We start from the raw sequence: 16,743 nt of genomic DNA on the forward strand, positions 1-16,743 counted from the left end.
TCTAGTAGGGCTAATCGCACTTTAAAGGGACGAGATGCGGACGCGGAGTTCGGCTGACCCGAAATGGGTAGAGCGTCGGCGTGTTACCTCCTCACCTGGAAACTGGTGTTGCTTGCCAGGTAGGAGGCGGCGGGTCTCCTGGGTGCCAGGATGTCGTTCCTAACGCTAATGACGTCGTTGACTCTCACTTAACAAGAGACTACCCTCTAAATGGGGGCTTGCGTCCTGGAAGCGGCCCGGCGGCGCTCGCCAAGCCGGTGATTACGAAACTCGAATTCACTTCTGAATTGCATTCGTCGTGTAAGTGCTCCGGCCGTGATACGAGGGCCGCTTTGCGTTTGCGTTATGCCATTCTGTCACGACGGTAAGTGACGTCTCCACCGAAACTTTAATCAACCATCAGGCCTAGTTGGCCGTCAGGAATAACGAAAGTATGCAAATATGATGAGAAACAACGAGGGTTATACGTCGTTTGAAAATTCTCAGTGTCGCGATTGCTTTTAGATTCAACGATTTGAACAACGTTTGGACAATTAATGTGCCGCCGTTCGCTTATACGATATTTACGCCGCATATTTTCGCCTTGCAACGTCATGCAACGCGACGCAACGCAACGCAACGCAACGCGAAAGGCACGTGAATCGCCGGCCATTCGCGCCGGGACAAGGCCAAGCATAATGCATAAAGGTGTTACCTGGGACGACCCAGGTGTAATTTCAATTTAATTGCACGTTATTTCGGGCGTGCTTATACGCGTACGCGTATACGCGTGTAACGTAGGACGAGGCCTTATTAAACGCCTTCGGGCTGCACTTCTCGCCGCGACGCTGACGAGCTCGCTCGTTTCGCCTCGCCTGGCCTGGCCTGCGTGTTCCTGCGAAGGATCGTAGAAGACCAGGGAGGATGCTCTTCTTAGAGATCTCAATCTCCTCACGGTGGTGTATATTAGAACTCGGTGATGACCGAATAATTAATTCCGCATGGAACTTTTCTCCTCGAGATTTCATTAAATCCTCATCTGTTCGACGCGGAGTTTTACAAAACGCTTATGACGTGCATCTACGATATAGCAAATCGATCGAAATCATTCTATTAACGATACATAGTAATGTTATATGTGTGATAAACGTTAAATTGCGATCTTAAAATAGAAGAATGATTTGGAGTAAGAAAATAGGTTCACTTTGATTTATAAAGTCTATTATATTTTTCTGTGAAGGCGAATCATTATATACTTGTAACCAAAATAATCTTACAAATGAGGTAGACTATGTTAATTACAATTATTACTTGAGATCCGTTTTCGCTCTCATCCCTTCAATTGTTACTCCGATCGAACTCTTCCGGTAAAGGATTATCGCCCTTCGCGGCTGGCGAAGAACCAGTTCCGCCGATATCATACATGCACACGCATACGCACTTTCTCTCTCACTCTCCTTCTTTCTTTCTCTCTCTTTCTCTTGTTCTTTCATCTCTCGTGAATTTCCCTCGCTCGTTTTCCCGGCGAGTAAGACGTCCGCATAAAGGTGAGTTGCCACGAAGGGTCGCGTGCGTCGTTAGAGGCCAGTAACGTATCATCATGCGATTACACCGCGCTAAAAACGTGCCACGTCAACGCGTATTAAACGCACACAGCCGTGAGCGATCGCGCACACCGACGCGAAATCGTCTATAAAAACGCCTCGTTCGCCGGCAAATTGATTGCGGCCCCGACGGTCCAGAATTTCGCGCGAGATCTTCGTCGACCATGCCGGATGATGATGCTCTTCGTCATTGGTCGCGCTGGCCGCGCCTCGAGAAGAGAAATTTTTCAGTCTTGTTAATCCACATCCACGGAACGTTTATTAAGTCTCGTCAGTGCCTTCCCATTACGCCCCGGCCCGATAAACACTCGAAAAAAAAACTACAGTTTTAAATGATTAAAGATCAAAACTATTCCTCGCGACAGGCTCAGATTAAACAATAACAAAACTAAAATATAATCAACGGTATTAATTTTAGCACGAAAGTAATTTATGAAATATCCAGATTTGATATAATTGAAAATGATTGAATCGCATGTCTCTGCGTTTAAAATCATTAATAGAGAATCTCAATGGCGTAAACTGCTTTACATGTCAATTGCATTTAAAATAAGTAACTTTGAAAGCTTGATAATTTTAGAATGCTCGAGTTACTTTGAAATAATCAATTTTATATGATAATTTGATAATTGACAGATTGTATAAAACGAATACAAGCGTAAGAAATACTTGTTCACATACCAGATGCAGGTATAATATTAGTTTGATCGATGCATCGATATTTAATGGTGGAAGGATGCTTCTACAACGTTTCAATTTGGATCGTCAGCTTAATTACACGCGACATAAATCGCCGGGTAAATCGTTGTAAATCGTTAAACGGCTTATTAGCTATTCAGCCGAGTATTAAAGCATTTTAAAAAGCAGCAGGATCGCGACATTGAAAGTAAAAGAATGAATAGACCGCGGCGTAAACAGAGTGGAACGTCCGAGAAAACGGCCGCTAATTGGATCATTATCATTGGAATCGCACACAAGAATCGTGTTTGAGGAAGTGTGTGTCATTTATTAAAACGGCGGTCAGAGGCCGAACCCGTCGTTAACGTATATTTATTACGTTTGGTAATAAAAGACTGGCCTAAACGCGACGGGTATCAAGTATGTTAGACTATAAATATACTCTTATTGTGGAATCACTCTTTTAATAACCGAATAATCTTGTAAAATGTATGTGATTTTTATTATCATAATTTAAAATCTCGTGTTGATACAATATTTCAATGCTTTTCGCAGAATTAACAATTGTACTGAACTGTGATTTAAGCCGTTTGTTGAAGAAATTAACATTTATAAAGCTTGAAAAAGTTAAATTTGCACTGTGGGGCGGAATCCTTTAACTACATAACGGAGTTCTTAAATTATATAACGATTGAATTGAGTTTGATTAATGTTAATGATAAACTTACTGAATTTAAACAAATGAATTCAATTGCTATGAAATATTGTTTTTGTTGAATACAATTATTGAACTTTACGTAAGTTTCTTATTAGTAGTTTTTTATTATCTGTTTTTTACATAAAATCAGAAACTGCATAAAATATTATTAAAAAACGAGTACGGTGTAATAAAAACCAGATTGAAAGAATCAATCCTAAAAGAACAGAGAAAGAGAACACTCGAGGTTTCGATATCTGACCCAAATTCCAAACACGATTGACATTACTGCGAGAACAGAAAAACACGGTGGCAGCGTGGAATCTTTTTATCGTTATATTATGTATAGCGATTCGATAAAATATATCCCATTTTGCCATCTTAAAAAAACAAAGAAGAATTTGTATTAAAAGTAAAGAGGAGTCTGAACAAAATTTTTGGTCTGTCTTATAAGTATATAATCTTAAGATTTAAGCTTTTTTATAACTGTAATATTAAAATTTTAGACATTGAATGTAATATATTAAAATAACTGATAACCTCTTATCAACTTTTTTTATTGAAAATAATTATTTTTAAATTTATTTAGAACTGCCTAAGCTAATAAATGATATAAATATAATTTTTTAGAAAATATTTTTGTATAATCTTCAAGAAGAATCTACATGTGTATGTGGTAATTTTTAAAATAACCTTTAGAATTCAATACCACGCGCGATTCTGCCTGATCTGCCGTTACTGGTGACTACTGGAATGTTAGCTAATATAATAAGTACCGTAAGTTAGACACTCCGTCGGAATTAATTTGCTTAGCTCCGTTTTTTATCGCGCGAGCGCTACAAATCGACCTCGGCGAAATCACGTGGATATAATTCGCACGTTTTCTTTCGCTCTTGACGTTCGCACGATTCGGTTGAAATGTATTTACGCGGTTGCACTCGAGGCCGTCTGCGGCCTCGACCGTAGCCAGGCACGGGAGTTATTATCGGGCGCGGTTATCAAAGTTGATAGATGATAGCGGGCGGCCGCGCTAAATAATTTATGAGGGAACGAGTTAAACAATTTTCACGTCCGGTTTGATCGCGGATCGCGTCGTCTTAATCTATTTTCGTTGCGTTCGCCTCGCAGGGGAATTGTGCATTTCCTTCTTAACGAGGGAAGCGGCTGTCTCCCGGCGTAACGCACTCGGCGCATAATGAACCTGACACGACGATAATGAGTCGACTAATTTTTGTGATATGAGCGCGACGCGCTTCGGCGACGGAACTTCTCTCTCTCCGAGAGATCGGGAGAGAATTTTTACATAATTATATCTTCTCTCTTTTCTCCTTTACATAATTATACAACTTGACGGGACCGAGAGAAACGTCCGAAATTATAAATCCGCCGTCATCCTGTTTTGTAAACAGAATTAAATGAAGATACTCACAAAAAAAAACGCATCGACATACGTTGCCCTGTGTAATTTGCTTCTCGTAATGTCGAATTCGCGCGTATGCCTCAAATCGTTCGCCATTGCTCTCTCGCCGCGTTTGATATCGGGGTTATTAATTATCGCCGCTTCATTCCATTATGAAATTTGGCGCAAGTGAGCGGCGGTGATTGGCCGGCATTGACACGATAAAGGTATTATCGTTCGCGACGATCCCTCAACCTGCCATTGCGCCAGGGCGCTTATTACGGATTATAGATTATCAATGATGAGCGAGATGCGGAGCGGACGAGACGGCCCGCGAATAAATAGCATCTAATTACGCTGATTAATGCCCAACCCCGCGATTTTTCACCGGCCTCGGCCCACCTCAACGACAATCTCGAGCCGACTCCGCAAACAGCGCCTGGTAAATCTTAATTGGCCGGTTCTTCTCGAACGCTGATCGAAATAAAACGCGACGTCAATGACTTTTATCTCTTGATCCTGCATTTTATATATGTTGACACTTTTAGCCTCCTATATACTTTAGTTAACCACTTCAGTAATATTCGCGTTTTTAATCGCGCTGGGATTTATAATAAATTACATTTAACGATTTAATTTTTACATAGAAAGATTTTACTCTAAAAATGTAACCTAATATAGATCTGCATGAAAAAATTATGTTGGATGCTCAAGCTGGTTGCTAGAATGTCGAAATTTTTTGCAGCATTATGCTTGATCCTAAATAATTTTGATATGATATCCAAAATAATTAATTTCGGGTTTGTGTTGAGTCTTATTATGTTAAAATCTATGTTTTTCGCTTGTAACTGTAAACGTTCCGTTCAATTTTATATCTGCTTTTGGACCACATAAGACGTTTAGATGTGAAGTAAAATTGCGTATGAAGTATCTTCTCATCACATCGCTTGCGCGAAACATATAGTCAATATCGAAATTCCGCAATCACGGAGCTGAAGATCCCCCCCACGAAGCGAGATCTCCGGGACCACGAGCCAGCGTTTATTTCCATCGCCGTTTTACTCCGCGCCAGATCGAGATAACCGGCCGGGGGGGGGGAGGGTGGCAGGGGGAGAGTTCTGGCATCGCCCGGTCAATCATAATTCCCGATCTTTTATTCAATTCCGGCCATTAGCATGCATACACGCGGCATGGAACCGCTGATCCTCGCCGGCGATATCGCCGTCGGGGGGGATTGCCGTAGCGCGGATTGTCCTCGTAAAATCACTGGAATTCCATGTTTATTCAATACGTCGGGACGCCGCGCCGGGATGCCGCGGCCCCGGCGTGCGCCTTATCTCGCGCGTGCCCGGATAAGATGGGAAAACGATTTTCGGTACGGGCCTCGCTCCGCCGCGAATCACGCGCGGTTATTGCTCCTCGGACGTCGCTCTCTCTCTCGGCCCGGAACCGACGCCATTTTAATCAATACCAAGGGGATTTTGCGCAATATCGGTGGCATCGCCGAATCGTTCCTCCTCTCTCGCTATAGATGATAAATTAAAAAGAACCTGCTTTCAGTTAACATTTTACTACCGTCGTTACATGCCGTTTTTTTTTCTCATTTACAACTTTGTTTCTTGCATCATTTTACAGCTTTAACTGGTAGAGGTTGATTCTCGTTTCAATTTCGCGCATATTTATGTCTGTGTAATTTGTCTCTTTTTTTTCCCTTGGTATTAGATGACGTGTTTAAGGCCACTTTGTAAAGGCTCGATTCACTCGACGCCCGGCGAGATGTTTACCTTGCGCCGCGGTTACAAATGGCGCGAAATTAAGATAAATTCGCGATCGTCCGCCATCGACGTCGTCCTCCATTTTCGTGTCGCACGAACATAATAATTCCCGTCGAAAGTATACAGTACTTAATTCGATATCGATATCGATCACGCGCGAGATAGGCTGCCGCAAATTATAACGTTCCGCTGCCCCGGACGCAACGATCTGCCGATCGTTTCGCCAAACTTAAACCTTTGAAAGAAGGTAAATTATTATACTCGTTATGATCATAACTTTCCTACGATAATTAACAATAACAAGCGATAACAGAGCCTTTTTGTTTTCGTGAGGAATTTCGTGGGGATAGACATTGAAATATAAATCGAGATTAAGAGTACACACACATCGAGCCGACAATTCCGCGACTATCGAGTGAGATCCGCAGATTTTTCGCGAATCGACGCCGATTGAGAGATTAGACTTTCGAGTAGAGTATTAATCCGCGCAAAAGCGACCCTCCTTGAAAGTTCCTTCTTTTTATCGGTAAAATCTACCCCGGCGATATATGTGCTCTCCGCGAGCGAGACTCTGGAATTACGTAGGTACGAACTCGCGTTAAGAATTATTACGTTGTTAGATTATGTCTAACAATGATGATTGCCGCTATAATCTCTCTCCGTTACTCGCGTCACGCTCGGCTTGACACCACCACGAACAAAAGGACCCGTGCCCCGTACCCCGGGCTTTGCGGAGTGTGCGTGCGCGCGAATTCATCGATTTACATCGGCAAAGTGGCGAGCACGGAAAGCGAGCGCGCCGCGCCGCGCTGCGCCCCGGTGCAGCTGCTCGATCGGAGGAGAAGATTGAAGAGGAGTGCACACTTTACTACATGGTTAACTTCATTATCGGAACGCGCGCGTCGGCCGTTACAACTACGGGCCGCATTATTGCTCGGCGGTTAGCGTAACTACTGCATTTGTTTTCGCTGCGAGACATGCACTTACGCGATTCCGCCGCGCAGCAACAATAGCTCGCGCCGATTAAGTAATTGCGGGTGTACGGCCTGTGTCGCCGTTATCGTTTACTCTCCGCTCTTCTGTTTCCTAGGCGCGCATCGGATCCCTTAGATCCCCCCCTCCCCCCTGATCTCCGAGGCATCGAGTCCCGGGGACCTCTGCTCCTTCAAGCTCTTTCTTGGGTCATTACGTTCGCGTTCTTCGGGGACTCTCGCGGCATCAAACTTCTCGAGTCTTTGAGAGCGGATTTTAAATGCTTGACGTCCAAAAATCTTGATGCTGATTTATGAAGCTGAAAACTCCTGAATGTTAAAGTTTCTGTTTTTCAGAATTTATGAGCAGTTTCTTCAATCTTGAAGCTTCGAATTCAAAGCATCGTTGTCTTCAATATTCAAAATTATCGAGGTGCTTGTTAGATCTTCTTGTCGCTGATCTTTGAAGCCTCAAAATAGACTTCGATTCGAATCCCGGGATTTTAGGCATCTCTGGTATTTATGTAGAAACTTAACGTTTCTCGAGCCGGTTTATTCCTTTCTGAATACATATTTTTCTTTTCAGGTTGCGACGGGGAATCGGACGAAGGCGGCAACAAGAGGCGAAGAAGCAGGACTAACTTCAACAGTTGGCAGTTGGAGGAATTGGAACGGGCCTTCCTGTCGAGTCATTATCCCGACGTCTTTATGCGAGAAGCACTGGCTGTGAGACTCGAGCTAAAAGAGAGCCGCGTGGCAGTAAGTTACCTCTTCCAGTCTTACTTATTTCATCATACGCGTAGAACGTCGCCGGCGCCTCATTCTTTGAATCATTTATAATGGATATTAAAATCGGAAGGTCAACGTTAGTAGCCTTCGATTCATAATCAAATGGAAAGTACGGAATTAATTAGAAAACTTTGGACATTTCAATCGATCGCTATGTTGTAACGTTCTAAGTCGACGCGATTAATTTTATTCAATTCAGCCGATTTACTCCGAAACGGAATAAGAAGTGATTGAAGGTGGATTAAGTTTTAACAAAATTTTCAGTTTAGTTACAAAAGTATTTAATACATTGGAGACTATAATGTGCTGTTTCGGCGTCTTCTAATGTCTATATCTACTTTCTGAGCAAAGCTCTAATTTTAACTGAAAAATTTTGTAGCATTGAAGAAACATGCGATTGTTAAGCACACCCCGTACAAACGTCGCGTGATTCTTGTTCAATATGCGCAACAAAAGAAACGGACGAGATAAATAGAATTGCAAAATAATGTCAAATTGTTTGCGGAATGTATAAATGCGAATATGATGCGAAAACAAGATAAGAATGGAGAGAGAGATATATATATATGTAGAATGACAAGGTGCATCGACGTAGGAGAAGGGAACGGATGTATGCGCTATTTGCGGGGCCTAACACGCGTGTCTAAGCGGATAAATATAAATATCCGCTTGAAGGACCTAAGGGTAACTGTATGTCCGACCGGCCGTGAAATTGAGTGTTCACCCTTCGCAGTCCTGTCGAAGGATTCGGCTGGACTGTATTCGACGAACGCGGGCGTGAACTGTGCGAATACCGGAAGAAGGCTGGCCACGTCGAACCGACTTAATGCCAGTTTCGCGGAGCCTAATGACACGCGCTCACGTCGTCGCGACAGATCCTGAGATCCCTTAGAGGGATTATTATGAGAGTCTATTTTAAGAAATCTCATTTCTACGCTCGACTTCCTATGTTAGGTCAAGATTTGGTTTGTGTGCAATATTAATTGGGCGAATTTGTTAATCTGTTAGTGCATATTTAGTTAAAATAGGCTCTTTATGTTAGATATTATAAAGCTCATTTTAGAAAATTTATAAGTCGCGTCAGATTTTAGATTAGAATTTTGTTCGTAATTTTATTGTTTTCTGTGTTGCGCGGAATATAAAAATAGAAGTAAAATTCTATTCCGAATTTGGAGGCAAATCATATAATTCTAAAGCTTAAGTACCTTGAAAAATCAAATCTTGAATATTTATAAAGTAATTACTCTTGCGAAAACATCATTGAGAGACAACGGCGTCCTATCGGCGCCGGTGTTATTTGAATGGACGATCACCGAGCGGATAAATCCGCGTCGATTTTGCACCCTCGAATAGATCTCCGAAGGCATAGCGGACCAGATGGACTAACTACCCCCTCGAGACGGAGCCAGGGGGCCAAAGGTCCGAGGCCGGAACCAACCCCCGGTTGTCTGTCGACCCTCGAAAATTCGATCCCGAAGTCACTTTAAATTCGTGTCTATCGCCTTGTCGATCTTTGATAGTCGCCATAGAGACTGAATAAATCCGCGCGAATGTGTCGTGGAGTCGGGTCAAATTTGGAGCGTGCGCGGTTCAAGGGGTTGAGATTAATGTTCCAATGTGCGTCACAGCGAGAAGTGACAAACAATATTTGCCAGGAACGGAAAACAGAAACGACACGGGCTTCTCGATGATATTCGCGAGAGCATCCTTAGATTCGATAACCGTTGATCGATCGACGGCCGCGTTTATCTGGTTGTTGCGATATTCCGGAGAAGATGTGCCCGCAGGAGCACACATACGTTCATGGGGGTTATCGTACGTGGTGATCGATGTTATCTAATCTGAGAGCTATTCCCTGTCGTGGGGAGGACCCATCGAAAGGACGCACCGGCTGTGTGACATCGTGTCACATTGTGTCACCGCTCGGCCGGGTTATCGTCCCCCGCCATCTCCGATCTCACCAGCAAAATCCGATCCCTCGTCCGGGATCGAAGGAGAGGCCCGAGAGATCGAGGCGAGGAGAGACTCGAGAGCGCGTCGGGATCAATATTTCCCGACGCAGGTACACATTACGAACGATCTCGCGTGTTATCGCGTCGCAGTCTCGGTGTTTCGCGTTTTGTGGCGCGCGCGCAAAATTCGCGCGAGCGAGTCGTGACCGGTCGTAAATAACATCGGGAACCGCGCGGTTTTGATTTATCGCGAAAGAGCGCTCGCGAGCGCGACATCGCTATTATCAAGGCGCTATTTGCATCCGATGGTCCATGGCAGGCTCTCGCGCAGCGTCGACCCGCGCCCGGTGAAACGTCGAATCCAATCGTATCTACTAACCGTGACGCAATTATTCCACAATTTTATTGCAATCCATTGTTTACACTCGACTTGCGGCAAAGCTGGACTTGCGATCTGCAAAATCGACGTCATTTTCCGAGTGAGACAATACAATTTGAACAGAGACTATTGGAGACGATACGATCATTTAGGTTTCTTCCGCTCAGCACTTGCTCTCTGCATTTTTCTAACGCACCCCTGTGTAAAGTGCCGACCGCGGCTTTAAGTGCTTCCTATTGCGATAAAAACAGGAAGACCGTAAGGCGAAGGGTTAATTACGGTATGAAACAATTTAATCGGTCAAGCAAGAGCGCGCTTATCGGCGCGGCACGGAAAACATCGTTTATTAATTGGCGGAAACGTAATTACATTAGAAAGCATTATCTCTCCCCGACGACGGGCACCGTATGGCGATTATGGTTATCGGCGACGACGTCGCTTCTTCGAGTTTTTGCTGCCATAAAGATACGCTTTATGCATGTCAAGCCGGTCGCGCGCTCACAATGTAAGTAAGCCGCACATCCTCGGCGGCTATGTGCGGCGTTCGCATGCGCGAGGGAAGAAAAACCGTGTTATTTAGTCGGTCGGAACACGAGATCGGCTCTCATCGGGATATAGAAACAGCTTGTTAAACCGCTATCGGTCGTCGATAATTCCTGACGAATAGCCGCGCTAATGCCCGAGTCGTGTTTCCCACGTATCGCGTTAATGTGATGCGTTACAGCTGTGCTCGGTTCGCCGAACAGGCCGGCCTCGTGAGGCTTGCGGGTAAGGTTTCGGATGAGCTACGCGGTAGCGATATTCCTCGACGAAAGTGATCTTTTCCATTCGGCGAGAATAAATTGATTGGACGCCATTTCCATTACATCTGCGATTTTGGAATTTTCAACAATCAAGCCATTATCGAGACGTTTTTTCCTTGATGTTTGCGTTTTTAAAATAAAATCTTTGTAAAGTTAAGTACAGTAATTTGGTAAAAAGATTTTTCATTGCTCGATAATTCATAGCTGTTTTTCTGTGTAGATTATGGTATTAAATAATTAAAGTAAATAAAAAGTTAGGATTGACAGGTTGAAATCGACATAAAATGCAACAGATACTATCGGGCTGAAAATTACTTTGATAGCTACAGCAGTTACATTATGAAATTTGAGCACAGCGGAGCTCGCGCTGAGAGTCGAAAAGCTAGAGAGAATTAAATAGCGTAAGCGCGTGCGACGGATTCTAAATAGAGCCGTCGAAGTAATCGAATTAATTACGATCGCCTGAAGTTTAATCGCGAGTAACGGGGATTCGCGGACGGATAGCGGCGGAGAGGTGAGACGAACGAGCGCTTTGGGCTCGTTCGGAGGGAGGGGGGCTCGTTCGTAAAGTGTCCCGGAGTCGAAGAAAGTTTCGTAAAGCTACGTGACGCGAGGAAGGTGTTTCAGGGAGCACCAAGGGGATCTATTGATCTTCGGCTCGCGTGAGCTCAGCGCCGCTCGCCGGCCGGGCCGTACAACTAATGTCTTCATCTCTCCCCCTCATGGCCACCCCCCTCACCGACCCTCCCTCGCCCCTCCCCCTTTCCCCCTCTAGAGAGAATGCCCTCGCTACCCTTCGGTCGCGTCGTGGCTCACGCTAGCCCTAAATCGTCGTTCATGCCACGAGCGTTCACGCGAGCAAAGGGTTGTCGTCCTCAATGAATCAGGACACCCGGGAGGGTCGTTGGTCCTTCGTCCTGAGACAGGAGCCTTCCTGTAATTTTCGGAACTTAATGCATCCGCCCTTCGTGTCGCTTCTGATAGCGGCAAAGGCGGCGCCGTGATTTAAGCAGCTCGCAGGGAAATTTCGCGCGGTAGGGGATGGAGGACGATGAGGAGGGAAGATCCGGGGGAATTTACGCGACGGCCGCGTACGCCCGTGTTACAATTCAAGACCTACGGGGAACAACGCTTTCATCGACGTCAATTGGCGCGAACTTGTGGTCGATTTAATCTTCTTTCTGCAGAGGCAGATAGAGGGTGAATGGAATCGTGGTCAAAATTGACCGACGTTGACGAAATGGACTATAGAAAAAACGCGTTCTGATTCCATCCTTCTTGGTAAAGAAGCCATTTAATTTTTAATAAACAGAAATTCAGTTATCAATACATTAGAAAGCACTAATTGCATGGATATTGTATTTTTTTTAACTCTCGATTTTTTCCACCATCGCTATTGCAGGTGTGGTTTCAAAATCGAAGGGCAAAGTGGCGGAAGAAGGAACACACGAAGAAAGGTCCCGGAAGGCCGGCGCATAATGCTCACCCTCAAAGCTGCAGCGGCGAACCTATCCCACCCGAGGAGCTGAGACGGAAAGAGCGCGAGAGGCGACAGAAGAAGTTGCTGAAAGCTCTCGAGAGACAGCAGCGGAAGCTCGCTGCTAAAGTAAGCCGCAAGCTCACAAAAATATTCTTCCGCAATTTAAAAATTTCTAAGTACTTACGCGTTTTCATAAAGTTATCAATTTCTTTTAAAAGAAAGCAATTTTTTACTTTACTTGTCAAAATTATTGATGGTTGCATAGAAGCAACAAAAGATAAAATATGTTCTTTAATCTTATAATTTTATCAAAATTTTGATATCGCAGAAAAAAGTGATTACGCATAACATATAATTCTATAGACATTTTTGCAATGTTTGTGAAAATTTATCGATTCTATGTGTTCGCATTTAGCACTAACTGACCAAACCACATTTTGAAACAGTAGTTTTACGTCTGAATGCAGTAGCCGATTACATCTACACAGATTTTATATAACTAAAACAGTAGTTATGTAATACGGGTTCTTTTATTTTTTTTAATTTCAGGGCATAACAGTAGATTTATCGACATTGCGTGCCGAGTGGGAGTCTCGTAGCGAGGCGGGTCGCAGTTCCACGAGCGGTCCTCTGAGCAACTCGTTCGGCTCGCTGGGCCTGAGCAACGAAAGCAACAACATATCCGGTAACGATGCCAACGAGGAGATCGACGTGGTCGGCGGACTGGACTCCTGCAGCGAGAGCGGCAGCGAGCGGGTGGACTCGGTGGCCGACGGTTCCGTGGACGGTGAATGTTTCCCGGCGCTCAACAGTAACGCGAGTGAGACCAGCGAGCCCCGGAAGAACCCGCAGAGTCTGCCGATGGAGCACCTGAACCACCAACCCGGTATCCATCACTGGGGCTTGAGCCTACTGGAGCGACGGCGCGAGCTGGTGGGAGTCGGGGCGGGTCGTCAACCGGCCGGTAACGGCGCCAGGAATCTGATCAGGCAGGCCGCCAGCGAGGAGGAGGTCCAGAGCGGCAGCATTGATCTCTCGGTGAAGGGCAGGGAGGAGAGGAAGAGGCTGAACCCGTTCTCCATCGACAGCCTGTTGGGGAACAATCGGACTGGCGCGGCGTCGGATCGTAGGCCAGCGACGCCGACGTCGCCGACGTCTCCCGTATCGTCGGCCTGCACATCGCCCTCTACGACGTAGTGAACCAGGCGGGGAGAGAGACGCCGAGGTGCGCCGGATTAAAAGTTGACGTGGTGGTCGAGGGTGGCGAAGAGCGCGATTAGAGAGGTGAGGGGGTAAACTCCTCGTCGAGATTACCAGTGACGGTGAAGTGACCATCGGATGAGCGAAGACTGAAGGCGTGAAAAGCGGAACTGGTACTCCTGATCGTGAAATCGCGCGGAAGGATTAGCTACGGTAACATCCCCGTTTCTGCCAGGGTTCCCTGTCGCTTGGACTGAAATCGCTAGATTCATGGATATCCTCGCGTACTTGTAGACATTCTCACGTCCGTCGGTGAACGAGCGTTTAGATTCTTAATATCTCTGAGAGTCTGCATATGAATTCAAAGCCGTAGATAATTGAAGGAGGGAAAAGAGAAAATGTAGATAGATCAAGTATTGGAGGGATTGAAAAATTCGCAAGTTAGTCGATTAATTATGCAATTTTGGGGCTCTTTGGATCTAGAGGAATTCGAGAATCTAAACTTCGCGCCATCGGCACGGACCGGCAAGACTTATATCAGTTCGACATATCGAATGCATGCGTGACCGTCGTAGATCGAGTGCGTTTGATTTCGTCCATTGTGTCTCCTTTCAAAGAAGAGAATGGAAAAAATGTGCAATAAACGCGGACATTGCTCGCCGGCAGGCGGCTTGTCCGTCTTTGAGGTAAGGCAGCAAAAGCGAAAAAGGAAGAATGAGAGAGAGAGAAAGAGAGAATGAGAGAGAGAGAGAGAGAGAGAAAAAAGGAGAGAGAGAAAGAGAGAGAAAGTGCATGTGTGCGTGAATAAAAGAGAAATGAAGAGCGAGAGTACGAGTGCATATACGCATGTATTTAATGTAAATAGTGGGAAGGAGGTCCGTTTTATTTAATTTTTGAGTAGTCGATACCCCAATGTTTGTCGATCGCGAATATTATTTAAAGCAATAGGGCGGGGGTTTTCAACTCTTTACACATTTGCGATTGGTTCGATGGAAATTACCGAAGTAGCCACTCGCTAATGCGACTTTACAATTCCTGTAGGGGAGATAGACTGGGCAAATCGAGTAATTTTTCCAGCATTTTCGTTTGTAGTTGCGCAGTGGTTAAACACGTACCAACGATCAGGGCAACGAGGTAAAGATAAAACGAAGGTAAAAATCCTATTGAGGATCTCTGCGATAGGAATTTGTTTGGTGTTGTATATAAACTTTAAAAATCCTAAACGAGCGTGATGAGTACGGCGCGGTACAAAGATTTGTTTCCCCCTCCCCCCGTAAGCAAGGTTGATCTACGAGCTCGGTTTGTAGTTAGGGGTGATTTAAGAGTTGCCATACGATGACCCGGGATATGCGAAAAACCAGTACCTATCATATATCCATTAAAAATATATTAATTTATTCTCCAGACCACGCCGGCGTACAGTCATTGCATCCCCCCGCACGTCGTCCCATCCCCCTTCCCCTTTATCGCGTCTGAAGAAAGCAACGCGACAGGATAAGAGACGTCCGAGAGACAGCGTAAGTATGAAACTAAATTAATTTGAACTTATTAATTCCGATATGAGTTTATTATTTCAGTGAATCAATTGAGAATTTTTTCTGTTGAAGATTACTTTCCTCCCAAGGCATTTCATCGTGTCCTTTAATTGAATGAAATAATTTAGGATGATTAATCAATTCAATTCAATTGATTTAACGTAATGAATTAAACAGTGTATTGACATAATTAGTATCAAATGGGATCGAACTTTATCCACAGTTTTGCTCTGATCGACAGACTTGATGTTGGAAATTGAAGTGAGAGAAAACACGACATAGATATCCAATTTTCACTGGACGAAAGTCAATTCCAAGTTTGCCGAAGAATAAATCGCGTTCGCAACACGGATATTTATGTAAATTCGCGCGAGCGCGATTTATGCTCGCCACGAGCCCAGGACGCTCTCGCTGAAAGTCGAGAGCTTTTGTTCGTTTAACGTTTCGATGCGAGGGGAAGGAGACTGGCGGAATAATAACGATGTACGACAATGCGGCCGCTGTCGACGTCGCGTGGCGAACAATGAGCCGCGCATAAATCATAGGTACGGTGTAACATCGCTTCCGCTGTTTTATTGCAACGCTATTTATATTCGGCGCTGTTAAAAATATCGCGACCGCCGATTTCCAAGTCCTCACGAGTGAAACGCTTTCCAAGCGTTTTCAATAAGACCTCAATGCCGCTTGCTTAGGTTCTAAATTATGTCATTCCATGAAACATTGAAATGATGATAAGATGCAGATATTGTGCAAATTAATGTTATTAATTAATTAGATGATTGCTAAAATCGGAATGCTGAAAGACAGTTTAAATTTACAATCTGATACAATAAAACATCAATGAATTTATTGCATCGCTTTGACACGCCTATCATCTTGCAGAATATTTATTTAGGACATTTAATTTTTTACACACACATATTTTAAAATACTTCTAAATCAATACAGTACTCAAAAATTTCCATTTTATTTCCTTTTTATATGATGTAGTAAAAAACGCATTAATCATATGATGTCATAGTATTAGTTGTTTTTAACAATGATGATTTGGATGTGATAATATTTTTTAGCCATTAATTATTATAGATTAAGTCGTTAAAGTCATTAAACTTCTCAATGTGACAAGTTATCCACTAAATTTGGATGTAGAGAAAAACATAATGAAATGATCTTAAACGTTCTGACCGACCTAATTAAATATTATTAAACATATACGTTTTTTATAATCAAGTATAGATTTCGCGAAGTGCGATTATTTCAAATAATCAAAATCAATTCCCTTGATTTAGCGATCAAGCTCATTTTTTAAAATATAAAGTAAATTCCCGACAGCATTAGGAAAACGACGCGTCGTCGCTCCAAAATGGCATTGCCATTTTAGCGAATAGAAATCCGCAGTGGACGTCGCGAAAATGACAGAAGAAATAAAGGGGGAAAGGGAGAGCATTGCGGTGGATGGTAATATGCGTCGCGCGAAGACAATAAAGCACGTCGCCGCTCGC

General features: G+C 44.1%; 1 protein-coding gene across 1 annotated transcript in view; it reads left to right on the plus strand.

The window, feature by feature from the left end:
* The window catches only part of LOC112468568 (homeobox protein unc-4 homolog), a 44,809-nt gene extending 30,349 nt beyond the window's left edge, over window positions 1–14,460 (plus strand). Inside the window, exons 2-4 of the mRNA XM_025037802.1 lie at window positions 7,690–7,862; window positions 12,429–12,632; window positions 13,056–14,460. Of these exons, the coding sequence (XP_024893570.1) occupies window positions 7,690–7,862; window positions 12,429–12,632; window positions 13,056–13,703 (1,025 nt within the window). The 3' untranslated portion in view covers window positions 13,704–14,460. The remainder of the gene's footprint in view (window positions 1–7,689; window positions 7,863–12,428; window positions 12,633–13,055) is intronic.
* Window positions 14,461–16,743: the final 2,283 nt, after the last annotated feature.

This window comes from Temnothorax curvispinosus, unplaced genomic scaffold (assembly GCF_003070985.1).
Source record: "Temnothorax curvispinosus isolate PA1 unplaced genomic scaffold, ASM307098v1 QBEX01001787.1, whole genome shotgun sequence".
NCBI lineage: Eukaryota > Metazoa > Arthropoda > Insecta > Hymenoptera > Formicidae > Temnothorax > Temnothorax curvispinosus.